Below are 12,607 nucleotides of genomic sequence, written 5' to 3' on the forward strand. Positions count from 1 at the left end.
AATTAATTTAGAGGGAATAGATCGATTAACAGTAAAATCAGTTGATTGAATTTAATATTGATTAAGGATTAAATGGATAAAAATAACTAAAAAAATTGCAATATCTGAAACTTCAGCCAATTGATAAACCTCACACATATCGTTTGTTTTTTCGGCCTTGGTCCAAACCAAGACGTTTTTTTATAATATCTGTTACTTCAGTCTTAATGTAATTAAATTTTGAATAATTATGTTTGCTTTACCGTCATACATTTGGGGTTGATCTATTTCTAATTGCTTAAAGAAGTACTTAAGTATCGTTAATTACATTTAACTTATATCCAATAACATTGATTTCGATAAGCATATAATGTTGCACTTTATTTATGAAAGAAGCTTAAAAACGACGGTATTTGAAATATGGAAGAAAAATATTTGTTTCGTACACTGTATACATATACAGTGGTGTCGAGATCAGACCAACAGCTTCCTTTATGTACAACCCCCAATACTGCCAACGGGTGATGTCATACTAAATTATACAGGTTGTAAATAAATGTTTAGAATTCATGTTTTATTGTATGCAAGTGACAACGAGTGACAAGGTACAAAAAGAATACTGGAGAATGCAACAAAATATTTTAAAGCACTGTCCTACGATTAGTCTTAGAACGTGGGCCTCAAATTACAACCTCTTAACTGTTTGGTAAACACCTCAACGTAAATATTCGACGTTTCTACCATTGTGGTTTAGGCACTCTTCCAGACGACTATCCATGTCTTGCAATACATTTGCAAGCAGTAAACTCATGTCGCATGGTAAGACTAATGGTATTGCCGTCTTATGAAATCCTCGTCCTTTAAGGGTTGATGTAAGGGGGTATGATAATGCCGGTAATGATGCCCTTGTAAACTGGCACAAACAGTAGAATGGCTTAGTGCAACTTCTTGTTCCACCGCTCTACCATTAGCATGAATTGGCTTCAAACGTCAAAATCTCTATCCTCATTACAGACTATACAGTCTCTTCTACGTTCACGATCTTGCACTACCGAAATCACGAAGGTGCTCGCCAATGTCGGTAAAGGTGCTTCGCACCGGATGTTGTCGGTGTCGAAACCGTTCGGCATAAAACACTGCCTTTAGTTGAACGTTACTGCGACCTTCACCCAAAATAAACATCCTGTCCAATTTGTCCTGGTTAGAACAGGTTGGCATTTTGCTAGGAAACGAGACTAACTACTGTAATTCTACTACTTAGCTCCTACACTGAAGACCCTGTATATCAAAAGGGACCGGAAGTACCTCAAAGTTGAGTTTTCAAAGATTGCCAGATTGAGCAGGTCATGGGATTTAAAGTGATGAAGGTCGCTTTAACGTTCAACAAGCGACACCGCAGTATGTTTTTGGTGCTCCAATGTCCTCACCCGATAGGTCCAAACAATTACCATCCTGGTTTTTCGGCTCAGCGTTGCGGTATTGCCGGTTCCATTAGAAATACAAGGTCTGTAGGGTTACAATTGTAACAATACTCCTGTTAAAAAGGCACACATACTGTACCCCCTCCCCCCAAAAAACTATTAAATTTCGCGCCTTTTCAATAGCTCTCTTTTCAATATGGGAAAAATGATTTTAAATGACAATTTTTTAAGAATTAAACAGGAAAATGGAGGCTGAGTGAAAGATAAGTGTAGTTTTAATTATAATTTGTTAGTTTAATTATAAGGTATCCATGAATTTACCAAAAACATTCGTGTTTTGGGTTAATTTCACATTAATTATACTTGATTAAGTTTAATTTAACGGTTTATCTAGTGTGGATTTAGTTTATAATACAAGTTTCAATGAAATATTAACTTTAATTACAATTACTCTAAAATATGTATGCGCTTTTGATGTATTTTAATGATGAATTAAATTAATTCGAAAGTGAAATAGGAAACATCTGTGGCTGTGCGAAAAACTTGCGTTGTTTTAATCTTAATTTGAGCGCAGTTCGGGAGAGTCGATTAAGCTTAAAAGTATAATTTCTTGGAATTTTTTTCCCTAATTGGAACGTTTTGTGCAGTTTAACATTTTTGCCACAGTCATTATTTTACCCTAAACTTTTGAATTTCGCGCCAATTAATGTACTTTAAACATAGTTGAAATTAACTGAAGTGTGAAATAGAAAACATTAGGATTTACCAACGGCTTGGGTAGTTTTAATCTTAATTAAACAGTTTATTTAAAAGTTATTTGAGCTTTTAATCCAAAAAATTAATATTTTTGGTTTAATTTCACGTTAATTATATTTAATTGATTTAAAATTAACGTAGGATTGTGTTTCGGCAGTGTACATTTAGGTTATAAATGACTTTCAATATATACTTAACCTTAATTGCAATTTTTAGTGGGTTTTGAATCTTATTTTACCTTAAACTTTCGAATTTCGCGCCTATTAATGTACTTAAAAGATAATTTAAATTAACTAAGTATGAGATAGAAAACATGGGGCTATACTAACAGCTTGTGCAGTTTTAATCTTAATTAAGTATTTTATTTCAAAGTTACTCGAGTTCTCATCCAAATATGTATATTTCATGTTTAAATTCACGTTAATTATACTTAATTAAGTTGAAATTAATGAAGGATTGAGGTTTGGCAGTGTTGATTTAGCTTATAAAATGAGTTTCAAATCACCTTAATTGTGGAGTTTTTCATTCTTGCCAACACAATGTGTTAAATTTTTATCATACCACGTGCTAAATTTGCGGTAACATAAAGATCATCTATAACATATGTTAATGAATGATGTGATTCTATAGTTTAGCAACTATGGCTTCAATAACAGTAATTAAATTAAATACCTAGACAATTCATAGCAATTTAGACAAATAAACAAACGGCAATGTGAAATGTGGAGATAGCGAACAACGTAACCCTCCGTTGCTGACGTGGTTACGTTGGAAAAATCTGCGCTGATGTAAACATGGAAATTATTTGACTAGTTAAATTACATAACGACACTGTCCTCCTGGATTAATCAGCACCACTGTAACTTATATTTATAAATTAACAAAATCCACTGTTGGTAACAAATAGTTAAACTGCGCTAACGTAAACACCACGACTCTGCCGTAGGGGAAACATATTAAACTTTTTGTCATCTTACCAGTAGTATTTTGAAGTTTTCGATCTTTTCACAGGGTGAAAAGCACTATCTTTATTTCAACACGTTAATAATTTGAATAGGTATGCCATTTTTTACATCAAATTGGAAGCGAACACGGTAAATACAGCATATACAAGTTGGGAAAACCAAAATATTACCTCTCCGAGTCAAGACGACTACTTACAAACTTATTTACACAGATATGCCTATTGACAAATAAAAGTTCATTTGACCAACATAGTAGCGTTGTGCTTGTATTCACTTTAGAAAGGATTATGCTATAAACAGATCTAGTATAGCTTAAGTAATATATAAACATCCATTTTAAATAATAATATTTAAAACAACTTTGGAATATCAAAATGAAATAGAGCTTTAAAGCTACAAAGGTACTAAATGCATCATAATTACGAAAAAATATTTCCACATATTCACTTTATATTAAGGATAAAGGGAATATTATGGTTCTGTAGGATTTCTTTACACATCAAAACAAAACGAACTTCTAACGCAGCGCACTACTGTAACAACGGACGGACACACACAGACAAAAACATAGGCTGCTTTTTAACTCTTTCCGTATTAATTTTGAATTGAGAAACAAGATTATCTTAAATATTAAAATAAATATAATTAATATTTAATATTTTCTTCGTTAGTTATTCGCCTTATTGAACGTTACATCGTTTTAAAAAAGAACAATTAAACATTCTTGAGAGACTTGACTAATATTGGCGTTTGAAATGAAGCATACGCCGGTTGCTTCGCCTTACTAAAATAGGTAGTATATAAGGGTTTCGAATCGCAGCTATGGATAAGAACAGCGCAATTGCGTGAACCTTTGGTGGAAGCCCCACCTTAGGGAGGCCGGACGTTTCTCGTAACCCTGGCCGATCGCCGCGTATGTCTTGACCTTAACGATGATGATGGAGTAGAAGCCAGGTGTGCAGACTGGTGTCCATGTGGGATGGACAAAAACAATGACCAGAAGATGGTGGTGTGTAGAAACCAGTGTGTACAGACTGGTGTCCATGTGGGATGGAGAAAGACTAGAAGATGGTGGGGGTCTCATTAGAAGCCAGGTGTACAGACTGGTGTCCATGTGGGATGTACAAAGACCACAAGAGGGTGGTGGTTAGAAGCCAGTGTGTACAGACAGGTGTCCATGTGGGATGGACAAAGAGCAGCAGATGATTGTGATTAGAAGCCAGTGTGTACAGACTGGTGTCCATGTGGGATGGACAAAGACTAGAGCCTGGTGATGTTAGACAGGCAATGGAGTAATAGCGTGTAAGTGTAATGCAATTTTCGAAATTTCCGGAAATTGAGAACACGTTTGCTCCGATTTGCAAACTGCGAACGCGGTCACGTGGGTGTAACAACAGACAGACACACAGACACGTGGAAATTAGAACCTCTCCGTGACATACGTCACTCGGAGAGGTAAAAACCTAGGGTTAACCCGGTTAGGCTATGTTTCTAGCATAAAATTGAGCAGACTATATAGAGGATTCCAAAACAAATGAGAGCTGGAAATCAGCCTTTTTAATAATCTTTAAAGAGGAAAGACACTATATGAGACTATAATTACATAGAGTAACTAAGATAGGGTAATGGCAGCCCTCTGCCTTCGACTGTATTAAGCTCTATGGGGAAATAACATGGAGTGCCTTTAGTCTATACAACTTAAGCCTTGGTCGTAAAGAACGTCGAAAAACTTACTTCAAAAGATATAAAAACCTCTATTAACTGTAATTATTTACCTGAATTAATTTTTTAGACGAAAATTCGACCTGATATCAAAGTATTTGTTCTTAAGACTGTTATAGATAATTTGCAAATCCAATCATAGGTGTTCAAGCTCGGACAAAATACCAAAGTAATTAATTCTAGTTGCCTTACTGTCGTCTGCTATGAAATTAGGAATTTTCCACATAAAAGCAAACGTTTGAAATATATCAACGTAACTTGTTAGCACCCACAAACCTAGGCCCTTCTAGCTTTCAACGAAAACGAAATGAAGAAATAGGTTTAAGCGCGCTATAAGGTTAGGCTGACTTCTGACCCAAAAGTAATTTTTTGACGTACTTTGTTAATTAGTTGAAGTACAATACTTAGACTTCATTAATTAAAAATCGAAACAGGTAAGTTTCTCATTTAAGAAACGCTTGTTAATTTAGAAGTATTCCGAAAACTAACTTCGCTATAGTTTTTCCGTATGGCCGGCTTCAATTGCCTTAAAAAACCGAAAACTTTTTAATGCTTTTTCTATGGGACGCTAACCCTAAAAACTGTGAATTTTCATTTAACATTACGGAAGGGTGTCAAGTCATATCTACAAGGGCCTACCGGCCCTGTAGAATATCAAGTCCCACCATTTTCTTATTATTCCCGTCTGCAACTACCTAGGACTTCACTCCCACGACAACAGGACGTAAATACGCATACACACATATAATAGAATTTTGACTTTAAACGTACCTCCATGTTATTACAAGGTTCAATACTTGAAATGGAATACTCGTAGCAAGCGTAAAGTACCTCCAATCCTCAATCAACCAGGCAAGTCCAGATTGCACGACTAGTCCACCTGACCACGTGATCATAACTGTAGAAGTTATGAATCGGTTTTTTGCGGCAATATTTTCAAGTACTGCAATAAAAGATTTTCAAATACGTGAAACTGTAGAACTTAACAATTAAACTTATGTTTGAAGAAATTCCTAAATCTTAGACATATTTTGCATTGTCTTTGCGGTTAGTGAAAGAGAATTTCAAACCACACGGCACATGGACTAAAAATAAGCTAAATGATTTTTAAAGGTAATGCGAATTTTATCCCGCACGTATTTTGCGTGCTTCCCAATGTAAAACCTGAATTTAAAGGGCATGCGAATTTACAATTTCATATCATATTCTACCACGAAAGTGGTATTATGTTACACTTTCGAGTCTCTACTTTCAAAATATCAAGTTTTTAATATAATTGAAATTTGAAACTAAGTTTATATTTTTAAAATCCATTGAAAAATCACGAAAACTCAGTTTCGATATGTTAATAATTTTGTCTTGTCGAGCTTGTTCGCCCGTTTGATCACATCACAATGACGTGAGGGGGGAAAAAAGCTCGGGAATACTATAGGCGTCTCGAGCTTCTCGCCAGTCTAAACTCTGGGTCTGATAGCGGAGAGAGTGGCACCATCTCGCGTGGAAAATATATCTGCGACGTCACCCAACGGGAAACGTTTTAGCCTTTCATAAAAAGTGGACTTTAAATCATTTCATATGAAGCATTTTCAAATGCATACTGCCAAATAACCAGAAATCGGAGAATTAAAAGTTTGATATTTTTGAATTCACCGAAATTAATTCTATCTTTTGATATATAAATCAGAGGTTTTTCAAACGAAGCTTCTCATTCCCTTTAAGCAAAGAGAAAACGTATCTAACTTTTTTTTAAACTTCCTATGGTTATAAGTCGGTTAATAGTTTATTTAAAAAAAAATTGTGAAAAGCGTATTATTATATGAAAGAACACAATTCATGTGTTGTTGACACCAGGGATAGATATAATGTTAGAAGCAGGAATGGAGAACAGGGTAATCGGGCGTGCGTCGAAGTCCCGGAAGACCCCCTTCCTTGGGACGGGAGGTATGAAAAAAGAGGCGGGTCATAGCGACAGAGGTAAAAAGGAATTAAGTATTTTTCGCCGTCCCCGTCAGCAACGTATCAAGTGAGCCAATAGGATAATTTTCGTTACGTGTTGGAGGGAGGAGCTCTATACTGGGCTATGAGTCGGACTGAAGTAAATACTAACCGTTCTCTATTCCTGCTTCTAAAATTACATCTATCTCTGTTGATACTTACAAACACAGCTGGCAGATGAATATATAAATGCTATAGTAAATCCCAAAATCAGTCTAGTGACTAGAAAAAATTCGACTCCGGTAAAATAAGAAAGAAGCATAACGATACTGGTAACGAGGGAAGCTAAGCACCCAACCAAAGTTGTTTTTCGTCTCCCAAATCTAAAGAATGAAGTTAATTGAATATTAGAAAACCTCAACAGCTACATTAAGAATGACAAAAAACTACTTTCGACTTATGAACTATAACTTGTGCATTTACTTTAATGAATATCAAAATTGGCTCGTTTGTCCAAACTTGAATTAGTGTAGCCTTTACACGCTCAATGTTTTGCACAAATTAAATGGGGGACATCTATAAAATTCATCATCTTATGGATTATTCCCAAAACTTCTCACTAATTGTTCAACATGACGTGGTATGCCCAATATTTAGAAAAAAACCTTAAAATTTTATTGGACAAATAAATTGATTATATTCGACATGAGTTATTCAATTATATTTAAAATATTTTTGGCACAATAAAAAAGTTGTTGTTGAGTCCATTGGCCGTGTACAATTTTATTATCCAAACATTACATATTGCAAGCGTCAGATGCACAGACTTTAATGTTTTTCGAATGCTAAATATTGTTCAATTGTTTGAATAACATTTTGAGCAGTATAAAACTCATTCAGTTTTTTACGCATATATTGTCCAAAATTTACCGCAAATGATTACCCATTTCCTAAAAAATATTGTGACATTATATTTGAAATTTTCACAAATGTTAATCTGGATAACTGTTTTAAATACTTTATAACTAAAACAACGGGCACTACAATTTTTAAGCGTGTAGCGTCCCCTTTAGGGTTATAAGTTGGAAGATTTTACGGATAATTATCGAGGCATATTTTTCCACCACCGATTTTTTAATTTTAATCAGTTTAGATCACACTTAACTATGGAAGCGTTTTGAATCGCTTCGAACCGGTTTCCCATGTAAGTGTGAACGTTGCTTAAGTTAATTCCGAAGAATTCCAATTGAATTGCAATAGCGAATTAGATTCAATTAATTAAGTTAAAATATTATTCTCTAGAGCAAAGCATAAAAACATTTTCTATCAATTAAAAAAATTTAAATCGGACGATTCCAAATTTTAATTCCATGTTTTTTTCCGATTTGTGGAAAATTTTCCGAATCGCGAAGTGTGAACGTTGCTTAAGTTAATTCCGAAGAATTGCAATTGAATTGCAATAGCGAATTAGATTCAATTAATTAAGTTTAAATATTATTCTCTAGAGCAAAGTAAAAAAAAACATTTTCTATCAATTAAAAAAAATTAAATCGGATGATTCCAAATTTTAATTCCATGTTCTTTTCCGATTTGTGGAAAATTTTCCGAATCGCGAAATTTTTTTCCCGAAAGTTTCCGCGATTTATTTTTTCGGGAAAACTAACAACCCGTATAAATGGTACTGTTTTATAATCCTAGATTTTGTGCTTAAAACTAAATAAAAATTTGATTATTTAAAAGTAATTTACAGAAAATAGTTTTCCGAATAAAGAGTTCAAGTTCGGATTTAAAATATTGTTCCTCATTTGAAAAATTAATTAATACTAAACATATGTAAATATTTTTAACCGACCTGTCACATAAGTATCCTGAAGGCACGCTACCAAAAAGATTGGAAAAGAAAAACAAAGAGTATCCCAACGAAATGAGCCATGTCTTCGAACAAACCAAGTTCCACTGCAAGAATATTTAAAATTAAAATAATTAAAAATAAAGCACTCTTAAAACCAAATCCGAGCTTAGATTAAGACTAGCTGTTACCCGCGGCGTCGCTCGCGTGTAATAAGAACTTACATCAAAATTATATAAAGAATGGGTAGATTTTACTGATGACTAATATTTTTGTAGCCCATAGGAGCGAAGGCACTCGGCGTTGCCCGTCAGCCCGTCGGGACATTTTTTATTACTTTTCACGCGGACATTATTCCATAAAGAAGGGTTTTTAAATTTCTGCCCGCCATTTAAAAAGATGGCAACAAATCAAGCCCAAAAGATCACTCAGCCCGTCTATAGGTTAAAGGAAACAAGTTAACTAAATATTTGCGAAATCAGTTGAAACGCGCGGACTTTAATGCATAGAGAAGATTTTTACATTTCTGGTCGCCATTGATTAAGATGGCGGCGGATTGGAAAAATCTTTCTTAATACGCGCCTACTACTTATGAGTAACGTTCCTGCCAATTTTCAGCCTTCTAGGGCAAGAGGTTTGGGCTGGGCGTTCATTATCAGTCAGTCGGTCAGTCAAGACTTTGATTTATATAGATATAGAATACTTTCGAAATTTTTTAATAATTTACTTGTCGTTTAAAGGTAGACAGGGTTGTTTGATTTAAATCAGTTGGATTTCAAAAAATCATTTGATTAAAATCAAATATTTATTAATTATTTTTAAGAAAATTTTTATAAAATTCCAAGAAATAGTTTAAGAAAATTAACTAGTAAATGCCACTTATTAAAAACAATGATGTTTTTGGCATATTTCAGTTTAAGATTTTCCCAGTTCTCCATTTTGTCTTGTCACTCATGTGGTCACTTATAACAGGAGTAAGATAAGAATAGGCTAGGAAGTGAAATAGCGGTCAAGCTAGTCTTTTTGTAGAAGCACTTGAATAGTAACAATAAGAATAACTATGTAGAAAATATCTAATACTTTCTAAAGGGAGCTAACAGTTCGGACCCTAAAACGTCACACCCTTCTATCTCTTACTGGAGTTTCATCCCCCCTAACGGTTGGAAACAGTATTCTACGCGCAAAAATGCCAACCAGAGAGGGGCTGCGTGACGTCAGACTATCTCTTCCCCTAAGCCAGTTGTTAGCTCCCTATAAAATAAAATCTTCGGAAGCTAGGCAGGGAACAAACTCAAGTTGGATTTTTTTCCCGAATTCTTTCTCTTTGAAACGCTACTAGCTATCCATGTTAAAAATTTACAAGACAAGTATGCTTCGGCATAAGTCTATGTTGTAATCTAAACCTTTTGTACGTCTATTAATTAAGCGTTACGTTTGTGTACCCATTTTAGCACTGTTGAAGGTAACGCATTGAGGGGATATTCACTAAAACTTTGTTGTTGTATTAGGGATTACGTGTGTGTAATATATCATTGTTAAGCGAACGGCGAGGGGTTAGTCTCAGGTGTACATCGATTACTTGATTTCTAGAACTCTTAGAAAATCATCAGTAATCACCTTCAATTTTGTGGGTAATCAAAGGAAATCGAGTGAAATCTTGAGAAAATAGGACATAATCACATGATTCACTAGTAATAATTTGTAATCACCTCGGTAATCACACATTTCGTGAAATAATCACGCGTGGTCAATCGGGGAATTCGAAAATCCAACATAAAAATCGTAATCAGTTGAAATATAAATAGTCGTAGTTCTCGAAGAATAAACCTTTGGTGATTACATGGTCTTATTGTAAATTCACGCTTACGGGTGGTATGATATGCTTATGAAAAGACGTGTATAGGTCTATACAACTACATTAATAATAAGTTTCATATAGCTCGATAAAGCTTTGGGTTGACTCAAACCGATATACTGAAAACGGAAAGATAAAATAGGTCGTCTGGGAAACAACTGTAGCTTGTGATGGCCTTATTATAGCGTGCCGCGTTGGAAACTGTATCATGGCATCTATTTGAAGTCATAACCTTGGCGATTTTTGAAAGGGAGAATAAAACGGATAGACAAATATTTTTAATTGATTTTAACTAATATTTCATTAACAAAACTTAACCAAATATTTTTAAATTTTTAAAAGTTACGCTTAAACTCTTATTTATTTAATTTGAAAAAGAAAACGCAAAGGGGATTATTAATCAAGTAGAGACCACAATATAACGTGACCTTTCAGTAGACAGCACGTTTAAAAGAGTCGAGTTTAGTAATTTTCTAAAAGTTTCCTAATAAAAAATAGTGAATACACGTGTGGTTTGTCAAACATTGGGGTTGCTTTATGAAATATATTTTTTTCGTATGTTTTCTTAAAAGATTTTGTACTCTTTTAATAGTTTTGATGAAATAAAAAATATTTATCCGACCATTTCATTTTTCCTTTAAGATGCCCCCAAAAATATTTTTAAAGGCAAAATTTCAAAATTCACGTTTTTGAAAAATAGGACATGCCACAATTCGAAATGAGAAAAAATATATGTACGCTACTATCCCTTTAATAACGTAAGAAGTGAGTTACAGGATCTACCAAAAAAAAAGTTTCGGTTCACACCTAAAGGCCAGTCTGGGAAATAGCACACTTCCTCTGGTCCAAAACCAGTTTATTAATAGCTTCGACTAGTTCTTAAATTCAAGAAGTGGGGGAGGGGGTACTTGTCCTCAAGACCAGTTTATTAATTGCAAATCTGTAAGAGAACAAAGGCAGGGACCAGTCCAGAGACCAGTTTATTATTTCGGACACTAGGGGGTCACTGGTCCCAAGGACTAGTTTAAAAATTATCCTAATTTTTCAGACTGATGTCCATTGATCCCCCCTTTGACTGCAAAATTTATAGGACATGGTTCACTGGAGTGTGCAAAAATAGTGTCGCATCATCATAGTCAAGTTATCAAAACTTCGGAAAATTCATTGGTCAAAACGTCCAAAAACCCCCTCAGTTTTAAATAAAATTATGGGAAGTTTTAAAATTTTATTGGACAATGTCCAGTGTCCCGTGCTTATTTCCGGCCCCGCCTTGGAACCAGTGACCCCTTAGTGTCCGAAGTAATAAACTGGTCTCCGGACTAGTCCCCACCTTTGTTCTCCTTTAGATTTGCAATTAATAAATTGGTCCCGAGGACAAGTAACCCCCCCTTTTGAATTAAAAAACTAGTCCAAGCAATTAATAAACTGGTTTTTGACCAGAGGAAGTGTGCTCCAAAGCCGCTTTAAGTTGGTTCGCGAAGCAACTTCAAGAAACCGCGTTTGTAATCAGTTTCTAGTCTGACAGTTTTGTTCACACTTAACTTCGGAAGCGTTTTGAATCGCTTGGAATTGAATTTGAAAGGACTTTTTTGATACGCGCAACTGATCACTGCTAACCTGACTCAAAATACTAAGATATCGGAATATATTTCTGGTTGATGCTTCCTCAAATGGATTAACTAATTCGAAACAATAAAATTTTACCTACCTCTTGAACAATTGAGGAATGCTGGTTTGAGTTTTCGTACCTCCATCTTGTGCAAGGAACTGAATGGTTTCCATAATCAGCATCGTTGTGATAATGGCACTTACCGGCTAGTTCAGAACTAAACCCGGTGAAGTTTACAGTCACGTTAGAAATAATGACGACATTTGATTCGCTGATACCCTCGTCACAAACGTATTTCTGTGTTCTACTTATAAAATAATAATTGTAAAAGACAAATGACAAAGTGAAGGTACGAAACCAAGATATCGCGAGAAGTTTGGCCTGATATTTTCCAAAGCCACCGATAACGTCAGTCACATCCATTATTTTACGTAGCTGCGAACTGTTCGAGTCCTATTTGAAACTAGGAGAAAGATCAGCGAAGCGCGCAACGCGCTGGCTACTATCTAAAATTAG

General features: G+C 34.8%; 1 protein-coding gene and 1 long non-coding RNA gene across 2 annotated transcripts; both read right to left on the minus strand.

Annotated features, from left to right (window-relative positions):
• Positions 1 to 532: 532 nt before the first annotated feature.
• Positions 533 to 3,263, minus strand: LOC149594129 (uncharacterized). Its single transcript, XR_016379397.1, has 2 exons — positions 3,134 to 3,263; positions 533 to 1,485 (listed from the first exon to the last, which is right to left on the minus strand). It is a non-coding gene; the product is annotated as an uncharacterized LOC149594129 (long non-coding RNA).
• A 2,341-nt stretch (positions 3,264 to 5,604) lies between these two features.
• LOC149594130 (solute carrier family 22 member 7-like) lies at positions 5,605 to 12,514 on the minus strand. The gene is made up of 4 exons (XM_089861286.1): positions 12,191 to 12,514; positions 8,631 to 8,734; positions 7,001 to 7,161; positions 5,605 to 5,786 (listed from the first exon to the last, which is right to left on the minus strand). Exons 1-4 carry the CDS (start codon positions 12,512 to 12,514, stop codon positions 5,605 to 5,607), a joined length of 771 nt encoding a protein of 256 aa, XP_089717412.1.
• Positions 12,515 to 12,607: the final 93 nt, after the last annotated feature.

Source organism: Phalangium opilio, unplaced genomic scaffold (assembly GCF_054372755.1).
Source record: "Phalangium opilio isolate 3A_F unplaced genomic scaffold, DU_Popi_V2 ptg000390l_1, whole genome shotgun sequence".
NCBI classification, from domain to species: domain Eukaryota; kingdom Metazoa; phylum Arthropoda; class Arachnida; order Opiliones; family Phalangiidae; genus Phalangium; species Phalangium opilio.

Bases quoted from the DNA above. Each gene is read 5' to 3' on its own strand.
- LOC149594130 (XM_089861286.1), bottom strand. From the start codon at position 12,514: ATGGATGTGACTGACGTTATCGGTGGCTTTGGAAAATATCAGGCCAAA. The intron at 7,162-8,630 runs GTCGGTTAAAAA...TTCATTCTTTAG, and splicing joins TCAGGATACTTATGTGACAG to ATTTGGGAGACGAAAAACAA. The intron at 5,787-7,000 runs GTAAGTATCAAC...CTTTTATTGCAG, and splicing joins TTCATCTGCCAGCTGTGTTT to TACTTGAAAATATTGCCGCA.